The sequence below is a fragment of the Adiantum capillus-veneris genome, chromosome 20, assembly GCF_014529385.1.
Source record: "Adiantum capillus-veneris isolate H3 chromosome 20, ASM1452938v2, whole genome shotgun sequence".
NCBI lineage: Eukaryota > Viridiplantae > Streptophyta > Polypodiopsida > Polypodiales > Pteridaceae > Adiantum > Adiantum capillus-veneris.
Window position 1 is genome coordinate 123,924,059 of NC_140950.1, and position 19,678 is coordinate 123,943,736.

At 44.1% G+C, this 19,678-nt stretch overlaps 1 protein-coding gene across 3 annotated transcripts in view; it reads left to right on the forward strand.

The window, feature by feature from the left end:
- LOC147433203 (glycine-rich domain-containing protein 2-like) overlaps positions 1–15,519 on the forward strand; it is a 27,491-nt gene extending 11,972 nt beyond the window's left edge. For 2 of the 3 annotated variants that reach the window (XM_086492851.1, XM_086492852.1), the window contains 7 exons: positions 11,154–11,576; positions 12,220–12,761; positions 12,853–12,959; positions 13,034–13,215; positions 13,354–13,509; positions 13,877–14,021; positions 14,152–14,738. In XM_086492851.1, coding sequence (XP_086348977.1) covers positions 11,154–11,576; positions 12,220–12,761; positions 12,853–12,959; positions 13,034–13,215; positions 13,354–13,509; positions 13,877–14,021; positions 14,152–14,429 — 1,833 coding nt within the window. In that variant the 3' untranslated portion in view covers positions 14,430–14,738. Of the gene's footprint in view, positions 1–11,153; positions 11,577–12,219; positions 12,762–12,852; positions 12,960–13,033; positions 13,216–13,353; positions 13,510–13,876; positions 14,022–14,151; positions 14,739–15,281 lie in introns of those variants that run through there. The other variant, XM_086492853.1, reaches the window with a different exon arrangement.
- The last annotated feature ends 4,159 nt before the right edge of the window (positions 15,520–19,678 follow it).

Below are 19,678 nucleotides of genomic sequence, written 5' to 3' on the forward strand. Positions count from 1 at the left end.
CCTCCTACTCTCTCTGTCTCTCTGTCTCTCTCTCTCACTCTCTGCCACATCTCTGTCTCTCTCAACCCTAGCCTCTAATGGTACTCCTCTAAATTTGCCAGCCTCACTGATTTGATGATGTGCGCATCTGTCCAATAACACATCGTAATCCATGGGATAGATGAGTATTCATGTAGGCGGGTCTGGTCACCATCTTCGTGCCAAGCACACGCATAGGTTGTATCCATGTCCTCCTAGTGTCTAACTGAATCAAGTCCTATCCGATGAGCTGTGATCTTGGTTTGTGTGAGAGACAAGGAAATCTATCCATGTCAAGAGAGAGAGAGAGAGGTGGGGACAGGGAGAGAGAGAGAGAGAGGAGGGGGGAAGACATGGGGAGAGAGGGCTGACAGGGGGTGAACACACACACACACACACACACACACACACACACAGGATGAGGGGAGGTGGGGGTGGGGGTGGAGAGAGAGAGAGAGAGAGAGAGAGAGAGAGAGAGAGAGAGAGAGAGAGAGAGAGGGTGGGGGGGGGGGGGGGGGGGGGGGGGGGCATGGGTATAGAGTGGTAGGAAAAGAGAGAGGAATAAGGGAGTGTAGGACCTTGAGGAAAGGAGGGGGTTGTTGGAGGACAAGATGGAGGAAGTGAGGGCAGCTAGAGGAGCAAATGGAGAGAGGAGGTGGAGGAGGAGGAGCAAGGGAAGAGAAGGAAGCACATGGGCGGCGAGAGGACGAAGAGAAGGTAGAGACGGTGGTCCTCAATAAATAAATAAAAAAACTCGCTCCAAAGCTCACGTCGTTGAGCTCGCTCGAAGACCTAACTCGATTGACCGAAGGGCTTTTACCCAAACTTAGTAGATGCATGCAGATATATCTGCAAGATACTTTGGAGTGGATGGTGGAGTAGGCTATGTAAATTAAATTGTACACTTTAGTGTCCGAAGAATCTAGTCCCCACAATGGGATGGGAACTATTGAACAAGACACAACAAATTTTTGTTACCTCTCCTCGAAGGATAGGTTCGTATCCGGAGAAAATTTTAGATTGCAGCAGGGCTACAATGTCACTAGCATAGGACATGTAGTTAGTTACTATTGGGTTGGAGTTCACATTGGACAGACTCTCGCTTGGACAATGACACGTGGCAAGTGATACGGATCATGGTGGTCTAGTGGACACTGTGGCCAGACCAACACCACCACAGTTTGGAGATAGGCTTAGCTGGATTGGGATATTTTGCAAGCCGTTGGTGACTCTTGAGAAGATACGTATGTGTGGTTGTTCCAATCGTGGGACCCTATCATCATCATCTACTTTGTATGGTCGAGCGCCTTGAGTTCATGCACAATATGTCTGCACCATCCCTGCGCATTTGAGCCTCGACACCCCCATTGTACTCGTGAGTTTTGGGCTTGGAGTTGAGTGTGCTGCCATGGCAGAGTCTGTACTGGTCCATTTGAGTTAGTCGAGTCCCATGCTATTCAGGTTCTATTGTTGAGTCGCCGTGTTTGCTCTATTATTCATTTTCTATAGTGTTTTCACGCTGTTGGAGTGAGATTTCACGCACACTACATCCCTTGAAAAATATTTCTTCAATCTATAACCATTTATTCTATAGCGCAAGAGTTCGCTGGAGAGCCTTTCCAACTCATGTGTGCCACTCAAAAATACATGCTTTACTCTCTATGGTCCCAACCATTTGTCTCTATCTCAACTTCTTTTGAAAAGTGGAATCCAAGCGAGAGTCATACTTCATTAGCAGATGTCCCTCTTTAATCTCTTTCTCTGGAAGCCTCTTATTCATTTTCTCCATCCTTGTCTCTGCTTGTTGAAGATAATAATCACTGGCTTTTTGTCCATTCATTTGCAACAACTCTAGAGCAAGAATTCTTTCCTGCAGCTTGTCATTATGCGCACCTTGCATTGTGCACAACAACTTCAAGGCATCCAACTGTACCTGTATGGACATAAGAGCTTCCTTTCCATAAACAACCTCATGTGGCGTAAACTGTATTGACACTCTATACGTAGTTCTATAAGCCCACAAACACTTTTCCAAGTCCAAGTTACACTTTTTAGGATTCTTGCTAGCATACTTTAATAGCATCTTCACAATTTGATCATTGTAGTTTTCAACCTACCCATTGCATTGTGGGTAGTAAGGAGAAGAATGTCTATGATGGATTTTCAATTTCTCCATGAGAGCACCAACAAGTTTTCCCCTAAAGCCTAGTCCACGATCAGAAATGATAACCATAGGGTATCCAAACCAGCAACACACCTGTTCATACAAAAAAGAGGCCACTCTTCCTGTTGTTACATCTTTTATAGATCTTGCTTTCACCCACTTTGTCAAATAGTCCACAGCCACAAGGATATACTTTTTTTCATTGTTGGTCCTTGGCATTGGACCTACAACATCCAGTCCCCATTTTGCAAATGCATCAAAAGACATTATAGCTTTTTGAGGCTCCGCAAAAAGCTTTTGTTTTGCAAACACTTGGCATTCATGGCATGACTTGCACCAAAAATAAGCATCTCTCATTATAGAGGGCCAACAACAACCTGCTCTCAAAATACGAAAGACAACCTGATCCTTGCCTTGATGGAATGTTTCTTCATGGCAGTGCTCCAAAATCAAGCCTATTTCTTCTTTGTACGACACTTTTCTCAAAATGCTATCCTTGCCATAAAGCATGATATCCTCACCCACCAATGTGTAGTTTCTTGCTTTTACAACTATTCTCTTACGCCAAACCTTTGACATGCCCTCTGGACATTGCCCTTTACCAAGAAATACTTCTAAATCTTGCAATGATTCCCTTCCCACATACAAGGCTTCCTTGACCTTTAAAGGGGCTACCAAGGCATCCAACTTGTCCCTAGCCAACTCATCAATTTCTTTATTTTTCTCACAAGGAACTTGCTTAAAATGTATCTTCTCAAACTCATGCAAAAGCTTTTTGATGCCATAGAACCACTTCTTCAAATTGTCTTTCAAACATGCACCTGAATTGCGACATACTGGATAAACAAGAGTCTACTGAAGCCGGAACTGGAACTTCCATCCTTAGATGGAAAATGAAAAATCATGGAACATCCTCTACTTCAAGACGGGAAGAGATCCCCCTTTGTCATGCTCAATCCACAATCTAGTACAAGAGTGCAACTGAATCATCAACCTGCTACCAATCAGATAGGTAGCTCCGTCGACAATTCCAAGGGAGACGTGCATTTTTAAAAAGGCAAAGAAGATCTTCCAATCCATCTCCTCGAAGAAAACACAACCATAGAAAGCTCCTCCATAAGGGATGAAAAAGATCCTACTACTGTCCAAACTCTTTTGTCTCCAGAAGAAGTTGGAAATGAGTGCTCTCCCTGTGGATCCAACAACCGCATGCTTTCTCTCCTTGCATGAAATCACGGTAACATGACTTCATCTCGGATAACCAAAGCAATCCAGCATTGTTTCACATCTTGAAACCTCCATCGGATTCCCCTCAGTGAAGAGAGATCGGGGTAATCAAGCGTAAAGACAGGGAAGTTGTAGATGAAGATCCAAGGCCTCCACAAACCTAAATCTATCCCAAACTTGGGGGGGGGGGGGGGGGGGGGGGGGGGGGGGGGGGGGCTTATTCTCTCAATCATGTCCAAAGCAGTACCTGATCAGCCGCATTTGAGCACTCAGGTGGTCGTATCACCATAGGGCTCTGATACCATGTCAAAGGTGGCAACAACAGATGCAATGAAGACAAGGACTGGTTCATGATCCGGTGCGTACCTCGACTCCGATCTAGAACACCTGCAATACCAAACACATGAAAAAGGCACACCTGTGGAGAACAAATATCACTGAGGTAGGAGGAGACGAGACATCTGAGAATGAGAGAGAGAGAGAGAGAGAGAGAGAGAGAGAGAGAGAGAGAGAGAGAGAGAGAGAGAGAGAGATTTGGGAAAGGCTCTCCATGCTAATGACAATCTGTTCATACAAGTGACTAAAGGTGGTCAGGCATAGAACTGACATGCCTAATGGACAGACCCGAGGACACACAACTGCGACTGCTACTAACACTGCCAACTGCTACTAACACTGCCAACTGCTCCTGCACATGACACCAATGACACGGCCACACCAAGGGTTGGACTCCCCGACATGGATCCTCCTCCTAGCAAAGGAAGGACCAATAGCAAAGCCCGTCGAATGAGCTGCCCTGAGGAGGAATGTGGAAGGTGAGAGCTATTGCCCATCACCAATCGGAGGATGACCAAATGCTCCTTGTCTCTACTCCCATAGTGATGAAAAATCTTCCTTAGTTGGCCTCCCAAAACGCTGGGAATGCTAGCTAAGAAAACGCTATGGAGTGGTCCCCTGTGACTGCAAACGTTGGTCGTGGGCAACAAGAAAAATTCCAAGGAAAGCGGCTGCATGCTAATCCACCCCCTCCTATTGGTGGCCAAATACGCCAACAAGGGCTGCAACACCCTTGGGCGCCCTGCAGGGCTGAGAATTGTATGCAAAGTACTCTCCCCAGAGGTCTATATATAGGCCTCTGCTGGCTGCTGGACCCAACATCTTGGACCCCACGACCAAGCCAATAAATCCCATAAATGGGAAATAAGGGAGAAATTGTCACAAACTACTAACGTGTCAAAGCCTTGAAGAATAAAGCCAACTTGCAGATGCCGGCCGAGGGGCCTAAACCCTAAGAAGAACAAGTAACAGAAGAAGTCCTCCCAACTTATGGGGACCCCGTCCGATGGAGCCCCAAGTGACGTAAAGGATTAAAATAAAGCAGGACCCACACACACACACTGAAGGAATTGCATGGAATTGATGACGTGGTAGATTTTTGAAAATTACGTTGATTGATGATGTGGCATGTTGTACGAATTTCCACGTTTTACATGGACTGCTGTACGGAATTCCGTGATGTACATTGGAAGCTTTTTTAGCATTGCTTTTGGACCAGAAGCTTTTGAGTTTGAAGGCTTTTCATGTAAATTTCTTTTCATAGGCAAGGGGCCTTTAAATATGTGCTAAGGGCTCATTCTCTCGCATGCTTCCTGGAGAAGGTGCAGAGTCTGGAGTACTGGCTTGTACTGTGTTGTTGCAATATAAAGAAATACCGAAAGGGGCGCCAAAGTTTGGGGCCAATATTCTCTGGGGTGGAATTCTGCCACTCCGTGTCGCGTGTCGTCTCTCTCTTTCAATTCAGTTGTTATTGAAGTGCTAAAAGCCTGTTCAGTCTGTTCTTTTCTATTGGCATGTGGTGCCCGTCTTGTGACACAAATGACCTAGAGCATCCTAGGAAGGCAGAGAGACATGCCAAGGGGGGAACAGAAGCCTACATAGCTATGGAACTGAACCAAAACTCGAGCTCAGCATGGCTAGACACGACCCGACATGAGAGACCTACCTCATACTGGCCGGGCACAGCCACAAAACAACCCTCACTCCCTAATATGCTCCTAGGAGATACTGGAGCTACCACTGGACATGAAAATGAGCTCTAACAGTAGTTGGGGCTGATCTACGAATGGGAATTCAGGAGGACACATCTTCTGTGTGTAGGATTGTAAGAGAGGCTTCTCTGTGTAGAGATCTCTTCAAGGGAATTTCTTTTCGAGAACCGAGTTGTGTTGCAAGCATCAAGACTTCAAAGGTAATGCTTTCATGTTTTGATCTTTGACTATTTGTTTGCAAGATTATTTCCTCTTTGCGAGGGAGAAGGAGTAGCAGGAGGCATGAGCCTCTGCAGAAGAAAAGTGCTATGAGGAACTAGAGCCAGATCAGCCCAAGGGTTTTGCACCTTGAGTTTGGGAATAGGCCCACGGATCTAAGAGTGATAGATTCTTGAGTTAGGATCCGGAAGTTGAGATTCCTAAGGACGGACTTTGCATCCAGGAAAGCAGAGTTCAATTCTACAGGAAGAGGACTCTGGGAATAGCAACGGAAAAGAGTTGCAAGGATATGATGCCCTAAGTCTAGAAGGTAAGATCCAGAGGTGAGAACTTTGGTTATGGAGGATTTAGAATAAGGAACATAAATTTCTTGGAATAGGGTGGCAATAGGAAGTTGAGGCTTCCAAGAACCATCGAGTCTTATTCTAGAACGAGAGTGATAATACGTTCGGTTCAAGTGCTTGTATAGACTTCTCGCCAGTAATAAAGATACTTTTACGGGGAGGCGACTAGCCGATCTTCTGGCCCCCAGTACTGTGTGGATCTTCTCACTCACCATCACGTGCACATCTAACCCTATGTGCATGTGGACAAGCTGTAACTCCTACTTCTAGGGTTTAGGTCAGCCTAGGAAGTGTTCTGACACCCTTGTGAGCATGTACGCAGGACGTGCATCCCCAGGCATTGAACCACCTCTTATTATTGGACTTAATAATAAGTGACATTTTCGCATTTTACTACAAATCGTGGAGGATGGAGAGACATTGCTCGACCTAGCTTTTTGATGCTACAAAGGCAGCCCATGGGAGGCCAAGACAAGAAGCAGAAGAAGCAAAAGTTCTAACAGTCAGAAGGCCAACATTTTTTACCCCTTCAACCAACATTTTTCTAGCTATCTTCAGCATCATCAATCCAACATTTTCAGCATTCCCATATCAGCGTTTTCATAGGACATTGTCAGAGTTTTTCAGTGTTTGCAGATTTGAGCCATGATCGCCCCAATAGAATGCAGTTCCAAGCCAAAGTTCCCTAGAGTTTTCAACATTCAGCCCATAGCCTCGTTTTGTAGACACAGATCCTAGTCTCCGCATCATTAGCGTTTTGAGCATTTAGCCTTAAGCCTCGTAGTACCAAGCATCTACAACAAGTACCATCAACATTCCCACATTTAGAACCCGTTGTTCTAGCATTTGTGCAATCTAAAGCAAATACCTCTCTAGAAACAGAGAGGGGGGCCCTTGGAGGGGGGTTTGGGACCCCATATGGTGTCGGTCTTCTCTCTCTCTCTCTCTCTCTCTCTCTCTCTCTCTCTCTCTCTCTCTCACACACACACACACACACACACACACACACACACACACAACACTTTGAATCACAATTTTCATTCTCCTTCTCTCTCTTGTCTATTGCACAATTCTCATGAATTAAAAAGGGAGGCTCTCTCTCCCCTTCAGTAATAGTAACCTTGAGAGCATTCACCATCAATCACTTCCGCTGCACCTAACATTGGTATCAGAGCTCTTTGATAGTGTTTGGTATCATCACTCAAGAAAATAACCTAAAGAATCTCTCCCTAATTTGTTCTCAAAGAATCTTCTGTCAAAGTCAACGATGCGGAAGCGTAGAGACCGAGTGAGCACAGAGAGAAAGAGAGAGAGAGAGAGAGAGAGAGAGAGAGAGAGAGAGAGAGAGAGAGAGAGAGAGAGAGAGAGAGAGAGAGAGAGAGACAGTCTCCTGAACCAATCAACCTTGGCAATGAATAATTGAATGTGTATACAATGGAGGCAAGGGGTTACTTATATAGCAATCACAGTAAACTGCCTTACCCAAGACTTTGACAAATAAGTAAAATAAATACCTAAAAGACAAACCAAATAATGGGATCACATTGGGCAATTCACTTGAGATGCCTAAAATTTAAGACCCTCTCTACAGCTCATAGTGGACATTAATAGTGAGACAAATTCGATGAAGAAGCACCCTAGCACCGGCCGGGATATAGGATACACCTCCGTGTTGCTCTCCTCAACTTTGTACCTGAAAGAAATGCCACCTTGAGCATCGATTTCCTTTGTAGAAACTTTGAATAGTAGACCACACTACGTCCAATAATCCCCATTCATGAACTGTGAACACATCACGTTAAAAATAAAACGCCAAAATAATGAACTGTTGGAACACATCCTATCCATAATCTGATAAAAAACAATGAATTGGTGCATCCGTCCATAGCATTTTAGACATCGGATTGGTTCCTTGCCAGATGCATGTGCATTGAACTCCGACCTACGGGTCCAAACACTAATAACTTGAACTCCAACGCAAGGGTCCAAATTAATTATAGGGATCAGTGCTTGTCCCTCTCTGCCACTCACAAGCCTCTCTCTGGCTGAAGCTAGTGGTGACACCTGTCATTTGACTAGAAATGTGACGTCGAGGCCACTGTGGCCACCACCACAAGTGCCAAGCCGATCTCCTCTGTCAAATCTTTATTACCGTAATCTCTGTCCAGCTTGCCTTTATCCTTGTCTATCTGTGAGTTCTTGCTTTTGCCTTTGGCTTCAAACTCTCGAGCCAAACAAAGCATTGAATTACATTCATGATTGTGGTCGTACCTATCGGATATCGAGGCAGCTAACTGAGTACTGGTACTACCATCCTTGTCCAACTGACCTTTTCCCCTGTCCTCTAGCGAACTCCTCTATTTGCTTTTGACTTCTTAAATGCAGATTGCAAGCATTACCAAGTACCAAGAACCCCAAGTACCCAGGAACCCAAATACCCCAAGTATCCCAAGTATACAAGTACCGCAAGTACCCAAGTACTCAGTGTATAGTCATCACAGCAGTGGAATGGATACTTAGCGTGAAGGTGATGAGAGTGGAATTGGAGAAGAAGAAGTCCATACACTAGGAGGAAGGTTTCTCGAACCTCCTCCAGGGATTACATCAAATGCGATGGAGACTTTGATGAAGTCCATGGTGGAGATGATGCTACAACAAGAGGCTCACCGGGCTGCCATGGAAAGGGAGCATGAAGAATAGAGGGAAGCTCAACGCATAGCAACTGAAGAACAAAGGGAAGCTATGGATCTAAAGCTTGAGAAAGCACATGAAACTCAACGCATAGCGGCTGAAGAAAAGAGGGCAGCTACGGAGCAAGAGCGTGAAGCACAGTGAGATCAACGCCTGAAAGAGTTGGTCCTACAAGTACTCTCCTCGAAGAGCGAATCACCCAAGGAGGCTGGCGAGTCATCAAGTAGGGCAGGTAGAAACGAGGACTCCAACAATCCAGTCACGAAGAAGTTGACTTTCAGGAAGTATAATGGTAAGATGGATGCTTCTATGATTCATTCTTGGTTGCATCAATTCAATGCTTACTTTGCGACTAACAAGAAAAACAATAATAGTAAAGTTTTGACTGCTGCCATGTATTTGTCAAATGATGCCATTAATTGTTATCGGTCCTAGCAAGAGACACAGATGATTGAGCATCTTGATTGTGCTGCGGATGGTGAGCTTCCAAGACAACCTCAAGGCTCGTTTTATGCCACCGCATTACCTTGATTGGTTGAATGAAGATTGGAGAGGCCTCAAGAAAAATGGCACTCCTTTTATGTCTTTTTCTAATCGTATTTTGTAGATAGGCGTTCAATTGCACGAGTCGGATGAGGATCGCAAGGAGTCTTTCCTCTTTGGTTTGGACGAGTACATCAAATATGATGTGCAAGTCTTCAACCCAAAGGACTACAATGACACAAGCAGAATCGCTCTCGCTTGAGAAATGAAGCACAACAAAGGTAAGCCGAAGGAGAACAAATGAATTACCCCTCATAACCAACATAATGGTAAGAACGACAGTAATTCTTCCTCTTCTCAATCTTCCTCTACACCTAGAGCACTGAACTCTTCACCTAACAATGATAGTAAAGGAAAGGATAAAACTTAAGAAATCCCTAAGTTGACACCTGATGAAAAATCTGCTCAAGGAATAGTAAGAGGTTGGCTAAGTCTTGAAGAATGAACCGAGTATGGAAAAGAAGGAAGACATTTTCAATATCACACTAAAGGTCACATGAAAAGAGATTGTCCTAAGAAAGCATCCAATGAACCCACAAAAGCACCCATATCTTTTGTTAGTTTCATCAATGAGAAACTCAATGTGCTCCAAGTTTCTAATGGTCATCTAGATGAATCTCTCATGAAGTGTTATGGTCAGCGTGTTGTGATTTTGTTTGATGCTGGCAATATGCATGATGTGATTGGTGATTCTCTTGTGAAGAGTGCACAATTAGAAGCTATTCCAATGGATCCCATTGTGGTCTTTGGATTTTCTCGTGGCATGCACTCATCACTCACACATGAATGTCATAATGTGACAGTCTCAGTTCAAAACATAGGGTTTTGTCTTAAGTTTGTCATCTCTTCTCTCTGTCTGGATGTGATATGATTTTTGGCATACAATGGTTTAAAAGTTTTGATCCACAAGTTAGTTGGAAAGAAAACACTCTCTCTCTTGCCGCCGAAGGTGCCTCTCCCAAGGTTATTCGTTGTGAGAAGAATATTCCGTCTTTGTCATGAATCTCTCACTCTCATGTTTTGAAAGAGGAAAAAGCACACAATCCACTAGTCTCCCTCAGTCATTGCATGAAAAGGAACATCTCTCTCTCATTTCTTCTCTAAAGCCTAAGAAGCATTTTTGCATGATGGAGATTTAATTGTTCGTAAGGATCATTAAACCTTCAAGTGGCTCCAATCTGTACCAAGTACACCTTGGAGTGACTGTCAAGCTCGATGGTTCCGGTCTTGTGAGCAATTTGGTGGTTTGATTGATCATGTTCCTAGTACTCTCTCTATTTCTCTCTATATTCTTTGGCTAAGTATTAAGTAATGAAGTTTATTTATCCAAGTATATTTTATATTGTTATGCGCTCCCATTTGTGACATTTTCACTCTTAGATACATTATCCTTGTATGCCTATGGGCTGATGTAATTATTTCGGCCCCGTAATTTTGATTACATAATACAAAAGGGTACCCTTCTTTGTGCACGCGTGCGCGGGGGGAGAGAGAGAGAGAGAGAGAGAGAGAGAGAGAGAGAGAGAGAGAGAATCTCAAGGGCTTTTATGTACTCGGCAATACAAAACCGGTTTCCTCACAAACCACATGTGCATGTGCGTGCACGTACATGTAGATAGACACGCGTATATATGAGTGTCTATATATGTATGCTCGTAGTATCACTAGGTGTGGGTGTGTGTATGTATATATATGAATGCCTATGTATGTACGCTTGTAGTAAGTGTACAAATGCATTTAGGCACAAAACCACATGCATGCATGTATGCCTGCATAGCTACATCTATACATGCACACCCTTGCATATCTGAGTGCCGATGCATGCCCTGAGTGTATGTATGTTAAGTACTTCCATATTCGAGCTCAGGGTAACTCTAGGGTCTTAATATGATGAACCAGGTTTCCAAGCCTCACATGATGGAGGAGAGCTTCTTGAGTGCGGCGGAGCAGCGTTACAAGGCTTTCTTGCATTTGTTCAAGATGACTGGTTGCAAAGACTTTTTGGTTCCTACTTATGACATAGACTTAATGTGGCATGCTCATCAGCTGAACCCGAAGGTGTACTCTGAGGATTTAACATGTATACTCGGAAGAGTGCTTGAACATGATGACACTGACACAGATAGGAGCAGTGGCAAAAAACTAGATGAGGGATTTCGTCAAACTTCTGAAAGGTGGCTGCACAGTTATGGTAGTATATACGAACACGCGGGTGCCATGTACAGAGGTGAACCACCAACCCCAGTCCACTCATCCTCTCAAGTTCCTGCTATTGGAACTCCCTCAAACTTCACTCCAATAGCTCCGCGAGAAACCATGCAGGTCTGTCTGGTTCTATTTCTATGCTGATTTGGTCAAGGTGTTTGATAAATATGTGTTTGGAATGCAACCTTGGAATTGATTCAAATGGCACAAACAGATTGCAGCATTGTTTTCTTATTTTTGTGTGGTTGGGGTATCATCTGGTTGCATTAGTTTCATGTTTATCTGCGGGGATCAGAGTTTTTTCATATGGCTCTCAAACTGCATATACACAATTTTCACCTTTGTGTACCAAGAACCTCCAGGAGGTTACGGCATGGAAGTCATGAAGGAAAAGAGCACAAAAGCCTATCCCACTGCTCCAATCCTAAAAACAGAAGTCTGAAAATGGCCATTGCCTCATGTAACTACAGTGCCATTTTCTTCCCCAAAATGTTGTCAACAATGATATGCCTTTTTCATACTCCTAACGTCATTCACCTATTGCACATAGTTATACGCAGATGAAAAGAACTCCATTGCTGATATCATCAATCAAACTCTATGCTTCCTCCATGTGTTGTGCCTGGAAGATCGTCTGATCACATCGTGTTGTAGGAAGATCATTTGATGAACTTGTATTTGTACAAGAGGCAATTTAGTCTTGAAATCAAGTTCAAGTGACAATGCATTGCTACAAGGTCTCCATAACTTGTTTCTACAGGTCTATTTGACTATACTGAGGGCTGATGGTCTGCCTAAAAGGCGAGGTAGTATCCAAGTACGTCTGCAATTACAAAAGAAATGCAGTGCCTTCAAATTAAGGACACCCTTAATCCCCTTGAGGTACTCAGAACCTGTTTGGATGCACACTTGGAAATTCCAAGCAGAGAAATCCACTGAGGGCTTTACACTGGAGCTGCTTCGTAGCCACTCCAGCAGCGTCGTCCAGATGTTTTCAGGCAGTGAGGTACTAGGATACACATCTCTTTCCTGGGAGTCTCTATTGAGCACACCTACCCTCTCCTACAGTGGCTGGCTTTCTCTGACGCCCCCAATGCCTGTGACAAATGGCGGATCATTGTATGTTTCTGTGTCTTTGACTCCTCCCCAACCAGCGCCACAGTTGTTCCGCATCATCAACTCCATTCCAACAGACGATAAAGGCTACATGGGCATGGGTGGCTTAATCGACAGGCGTGGATGCTGGCTCACCAGGATTGTTCTTGATCATGCCAACAGACAGGTCTTCATTATTCGTGCTAGGTTTGTGTCATCTTAACCATTGCATTGTTTGTCCAATTCAAACATGTGTGCACCCACACCGACGAACATTATCCTCGGCTTTGGTGCGCAGGTATTCTGATGGCTTTACCCGTACACCAGAAGCTAGAAAGTGCATCCACATCCATCAAGGTGGTTGGGAGTATCGAAGCAGTCACAGCAGGAGAGGGACTGCTCCAGGTACTTTAATGGTCTTGTGCAATGACAGAGGGATTATGAGCATATCTGACTTGTTTTCTCATATGACCCTGCAGCGACGGTGGCTGCCGTCGCAAATCAAGTAGTAACGGGCCAAGAATCAAAACAATCCTTATCACTACAAAGATGCTGGGCTTTCTTTGAAAACAGTAGTCAGCTTATAGTAAGGGCATCCACCCTGGATCCAAAATGGAACCTCCGACCACATCTAGAGCTAAATGGAAGTCTCAAGTATCAGGTACTTCTCTTTCATGGTTTATAAGGGTTCAAGTTGTACACGTTGTCCTCTGCAAAAACAAAAACGGAAAAACCGGAGTTTTAGAGTTTCGATCAAGGTTCCAATGATTGGGAACATCAATTGCATTTTTCACTCCAGATAGGTCTTGTGTGTGGACGGAAACTAGACTATGAAGTGAAAGATGCTAATGAGGACGAGGAAGGAGGCTTTGTGACTCTTTTACGGTACAATCTCGTTGATTCATCCATGGGGAAGGCGACCGCTCTGTTCAATTGGAGGACCGGTGCTATGGAGGTATTAAACTTTTGTTTGTTTCTTCTTTACTATGCTCACAAGAAGTTTTGCACAAATTCTCACAATAATTCCCGCATTGTGACTTACTCGACATCATGAGCTTCTGTGAGGGAGGCACCACATACCTAGCTAGGTATGATTGGGGGCAGGGGACCGCCGGCCCGGTGGGGGGGCCGGTGGTCCCGTGTCCCCAATCATATCTAGCTAGGTATGCGGTGCCTCTCGAGCATAAGCTCATGATGTTATGCATTGTATGAAAAAATCTGAAAAAGACTCCGTTTTTCTGCACGAGAAAATTTCTAGATCTTCTTGTGGCTATGGATATGGTCTCTCTCTCAAATATGAATGTGGGAATTACTCTCTACAGGTCTCACCTGAAGAAAGCGTTGTTCTTGTCCTCCTACTATCGAGCATTATTTCGAAGTCTGTGATGGATATGCAAGGTGTCAAAGTCACATTCAGTGCGCGACGGGAACCTCCAAGTCGATCAATACGGACAACCGATGAGTGGGGTATGGTCTTCATCACCATCATCATCAGCTTATTCACACACTTGTTGCTGTTTTTGTGAGAAAAAGATTGTTTTGCCTGTGATTTCGGCTATTGGCATTTAGAGCTTCTCTTGTTTTTTTGCTTTTGAAGGTTCTGTTGTTTTAGATGGAAGAGATCGATCAATAAGCAAAACCATGACTCCATATGACTGCTGGTGGGATATGGCCCCCATTGAATGGTCCTCTATGTTTTATAAACCAGACAATTCTATGTTTGGGGAATCAGGATGTGGAGCCGCAGGGTCGTGTGGAGCTGGTGCTTGTGGAGGAAGTGCATGTGGGGGAGCCGGATGTGGTGGTTCTGGTGGCGGTGGTTGTGGAGGTGGAGGTGGCTGTGGAGGTGGAGGTGGAGGGGGTGGGGCTTGCTAGTCATTTCTTTGGTTCCCATGTAAAAGACATCAATGTGTGTGTGGTTACTCTTTACATATAAAACCACGTTATTAGTTAATAATGACTTTTTATTGTAATATTGAGCAAGGAAAACTCACAAAGACCATTGCATAGAGTATGTGACCATGTGATTATTATATCACCCTTAGGGTAGAAAGAGCTTTATTTTCTTGGCTACATAACAAGCTCTCATAAAGGTGCCTTTTTCTACAATAGAAATTGTCTAAAACTAATTATGTGCAGGCAGCTAAGTGATTAACCTCAGGTTGTGGGTTTTACCCTTAATGATATACTTTGTTTATGTGCACTTGTGTGTGGGCACACGCGCATGCGCACACACACACACACACACACACGCGCACATTCATTTACCTACTTGCATACATCACTAAAACGACACATGGCTTAAAATTGATATTCAAGCTAAAAGATAATTAATTGAGGACAATTAATACTTTGTTTATGCGCACTTGCGTGTGCGTGCACACACACACACACACACACACTCATTTACCTGCTTGCATGCATCACTAAAGCGACACATGGCTTAAAAATGATATTCAAGCTAAAAGATAATTAATTGAGGGTAAAAAGCGGCATGCAAATTTTTTACTCCCAAAAAAGGGTCGAAGACGTTTCTTCTGAAATGGAATGAGGGAAATGACTGACCCACTTCTTAAGGAAAGAAATATCGTTTCTTGTTATTATTGTCGTACAAGTACGCATATGACGAGACCACTTTGACACAAAAATTGTGTACAAAGTTGTGCTTGCAGTATTTTTTATTTGTGCAATATAGATAGGTCTCTGACGGTGATTGGTTGTGTTCAGAGTGTTAAAAGCTATAGCATCGCAAGCAAGCCTGGAAATTGAAGGGTGCCCTTGTCCTTCCTAGGGAAGGGGAATTCCCTTAGTTGGCCTTCGGAGAGGAAGGGCCATCATACACTTTGCCCGTCATCATGCAAGGCAGAAATGCACCAACCCGTCACTCGATACCCCTTAATTATCTTGCTCCTATGAAATATTCACTTGCTTTTGGCATATCTTTTGTTGTTCCAGACTAAAGAGGAGCTAGCATTAGGTATTTTTTTAATAAAATTTGATGGTTAGTAAATTTTTAGAATATTGGTATATTATACTTTAGCTTTGTTTGCTCCCTTCCCCCCAAAAGCATCACCATTTAGTTTCACGTTTCTCTCTCTCTCTCTCTCTCACACACACACACACACACACACACACATCTTAAGAGCACTCACTTTAGCCAACATGTGCCACAAGAAGAATATGCAAGAGTGTGCAAGTTTCAGGGACATTTGTGAGGTGAGGCCCTCTGACAAAAGGAAGAGGAGGGAGGCAATTCAACGAGGTAAGGCTCTCTAAGAGGAAGGTGTCTTGGTCAATGTCTATTGCAACAAAGGCATGGACAACATGATCCAGGAGTTTGTGCAAGGGTAGAGGCTAGGGGCCAAGATGTGGTTCGAGATAGCATCACCATTTAGTTTCACGTCTCTCTCTCTCTCTCTCTCTCTCTCTCTCTCTCTCACACACACACACACACACACACACACACATATCTTAAGAGCACTCACTTTAGCCAACATGTGCCACAAGAAGAATATGCAAGAGTGTGCAAGTTTCAGGGACATTTGTGAGGTGAGGCCCTCTGACAAAAGGAAGAGGAGGGAGGCAATTCAACGAGGTAAGGCTCTCTAAGAGGAAGGTGTCTTGGTCAATGTCTATTGCAACAAAGGCATGGACAGCATGATCCAGGAGTTTGTGCAAGGGTAGAGGCTAGGGGCCAAGATGTGGTTCGAGATTCTCTTGGCATATAGTGGCCCTTCAACGGGCATGCTCCTACTTGCATGCTATAGCTGCAAGTAGGAGAGAATGCAGTAGGTGGCACAAAGAGAGAAAGAAGTGTACATAGAAAGTGTTCATCTCTCATGTGAAGCCATGCAGAGGCCAGAAATACGTTGAGAGAGAGAGAGAGAGAGAGAGAGTGACTTGTTTCCTCGAGTCTCAATGCTATCTCCTCATTTCCTTTAAAAGATTCATGCCTAAACTCAATTTTGTTCACACATGCGCTAGAGGCTAGGACATTGGAGGAGGAGCTTAGAGGTCGCTAGATTCTAGAATCATCATGCACGTTGCACACAACACAAGTCTGGTTGCATCAAACTTTGCATTGCAAAGCATCTACATCCATATAAAAAGCATAACTCGTGAGGTGCCACTCTCAAATCTTGTCGCATTTTGATTTTTTGAAGGTCTTAATTAAAAATAACATATAAAAAGTGTTATCTCTTCTTTAATTTAGGTGGTGGGATTCAAATTTTAATAAATTTAAACTTATATTTTACCACCTTAGAGCTTAGGCTTTGTTTCTTTTTCTAATATATAAGCAATGCTTAATAGGAGCTATTTACATTAAAGAAGAAAAACACTACAAGTGTCTTGGCTTTTATATGGACCCGCAACCCCGCAACCCACCATTACAGACCATGAAAACCCCATGTGTATCACATGCCAAAAGGAGCATAAACACCATAAAGACTAGGATCTTACAAACAATATATTTGGACACAGATCTTGAGCAGCGGATGCCACCACATCGAGGTCCTTGCCACCCCACCCCAGCATGTCCAATGGATAGGAAGACAAAACGACACACGAGAGCAAATTATAATCTATCGGAGAAACTTCCTACCACCACAAAGCTCAAACTAAAACGAGTCGATCTTGAATGTAGCACATCCGAGTTACACCTAGAACTTAGGCTCATGTTTTAACTAAGCAACCTTCTACTTTGATTTTTATGGGCTATTTTATAGAATTTATCTTTGAAGGGCATTTTCAAAACTTGCCCTTCCTAGTGAAGGCTTATTTTCAAAGGACCCATCTATTGGGAAGGGTCCTCTGAATGGCATGCTCTTCACTGGGAAGGCCTATCACAAAAGTGCCATGCATGTGCAGGGCTAGACCCCTAAGGAAGGGTGGGAAGGGTTGCAATTTCCAGCACTGATCGCAAGTGAATAGCCCAATGTGCTCCCAATATTTATTTTGGATTAAGGTATTTATTTTACTTATTTGTCAAAGTTCTGGGTAGGGCAATTTGTTGAGCAGGGTACTTGAGGGCCTTAAGCTAGTATAGAAGTAGGACCTAGTCCCCATTGTAATAATCAATAATTCATTGCCCGATTGCTTGGCTCAGCTACTCTCTCTCTCTCTCTCTCTCTCTCTCTCTCTCTCTCTCTCTCTCTTCAATGTCGACCTGCAGACCCTGCACACTGCATCGAATAGCCCTCAGCCAGCGTTCCTTTGTCGAACCCACTTACAGCCTCAAACAACCAGCCATTTACTCTATCGAATCCACTTACAGCCCGCCACAACTCGCCATTGAATCTCTCGCCATTGACTCTTTGTCGAACCCACTTACCATTGAATCTCTCTCGCCATTGACTCTCTGTCGAACCCACTTACAGCCCGCCACAACTCGCTATTGAATCTCTCTCTGGCCAACTTAATCAATGAGTAAACAGTTTTGGCTGCCCTGTCAAACCCATCCTCTGTCGAACCCACTTTGGCCGACTTAAGCTCACTGAGTAAACCCACCCACTTTGCATCACTTTGGTCGACTTACTGAGTAAACACACTTTGCAAGCTCTACCGACTTTTTTTCACAGTAAACTCTCCCCTTGAGTAAAACCATGGCCACACGAGCCTCATCCCGAAACAAGCTCACCTTTGCCGGGGTTGTGGCGACACCCCCACAAACGGATAGCATCAACCGCCTTCAAGGTGAAGTTGGAAGACTCCGCAAGGAAAATGACAAGCTGAAACAAAAGCTCATCGCCATCAAGACTCGACTAATCGCAGTGGAGAACCACCAGATGGAGGAAATCGAACAGATGCAAACCAAGTTCAACAAAACAAAGGAAGAAGTGGAGACTACCCTTACAAAGTCGGTCAAAAATCAAGTGTAAGAAGCCATCATCCACAAAGTTGAAGATAGTGTGGCGTCCATGCTATGCGAGTGACAACGGCAAGAGGAGATAACCCTCAATGTTCGCATTTGTGGGCTGCCAAGTGACTGGAAAGGAGAATTCAACTTTCATGAAGCCATTGCCCGCATCCAAACAACAACCCACATGATCAAGTGGGATCCAACAACAATCGACTCCATCACACATGAGCATCACACCAATCATGTGATCCTCACGTTCAAGACCAAAGTGGACCAAATTAAACTCCTTGAACAATCAAAGCTTCTCAAGGGCACTAAAATCTGGTTCACAAAGGATCTTACCCCCAACCAACTCAAGCAGAAGAAGGTAGAACTACAAAAGGTGCGAGCAGCGCACACGACAGGGAAATGGGCAGTTTATCGAGGAGATAAATCCATTATTCAGGAGTTCCGAACTCCTAGAATGGTTCCCCTTTCACCTACCCCCCCTTAAGTTTTAAGTTTTGTTCATTCCATTTTATCTTTTGTTCACCCCTCACTGGATCCTCACTCCTTAACTAAGATGTATCTGCCCTTCACTTAGAAGAAACCTTTGTAATGCGTTGTTTTTCGGTCCCATAGGTCATATTTGACTTCCGTGGACAATAATTCAATCTCTCTCTCTCTCTCTCTCTCTCTCTCTCTCTCCGAAGTTAAATTCTCTTCTTCTTCTTCTCTCTCTCCCCCCCCCCCCCCCCCTCTCTCTCTCTCTCTCTCTCTCTCTCTCTCTCTCGTGTATTGTCCCTATTGTTCTACCCTTTTGCATCATCGACTTTGACATCGTATTAGAGCTTTTGGTGCAATGATCATGGGACGAGAAGTAATGAAGAGGAAAGCTCTGGCTATGAGAGCTCGTGAATTTTGGCATAGCATTTTAAAATGCTATTGAATGGTGTTTTCACAAAGCGTTGCCAAACGCAATTGACTTGGAGGATTGGCATCTTCAATGGTGACAACGAGGACTGGTGGCTCTCCAACAATGTTTTGAGACGCAAAGAGACAGCAACATGTTAACTTGGCACGCAAAAGACGCTTCCTTACATCTTTCTGAACCGCAGTATGCATGCTTGGATGAACCCCGCTCTATGGGCATTTTGAAACTGAGGGAGCAACTATGGCAGACTACTACATGAAGCGTTTTGCATTTTGAGACGCATGTTGTTGGTGCTCTCTAGCAGCCCCTTAGAGCTGTGGATGAAGACTGAAACGATGGCGAACTTTGCCT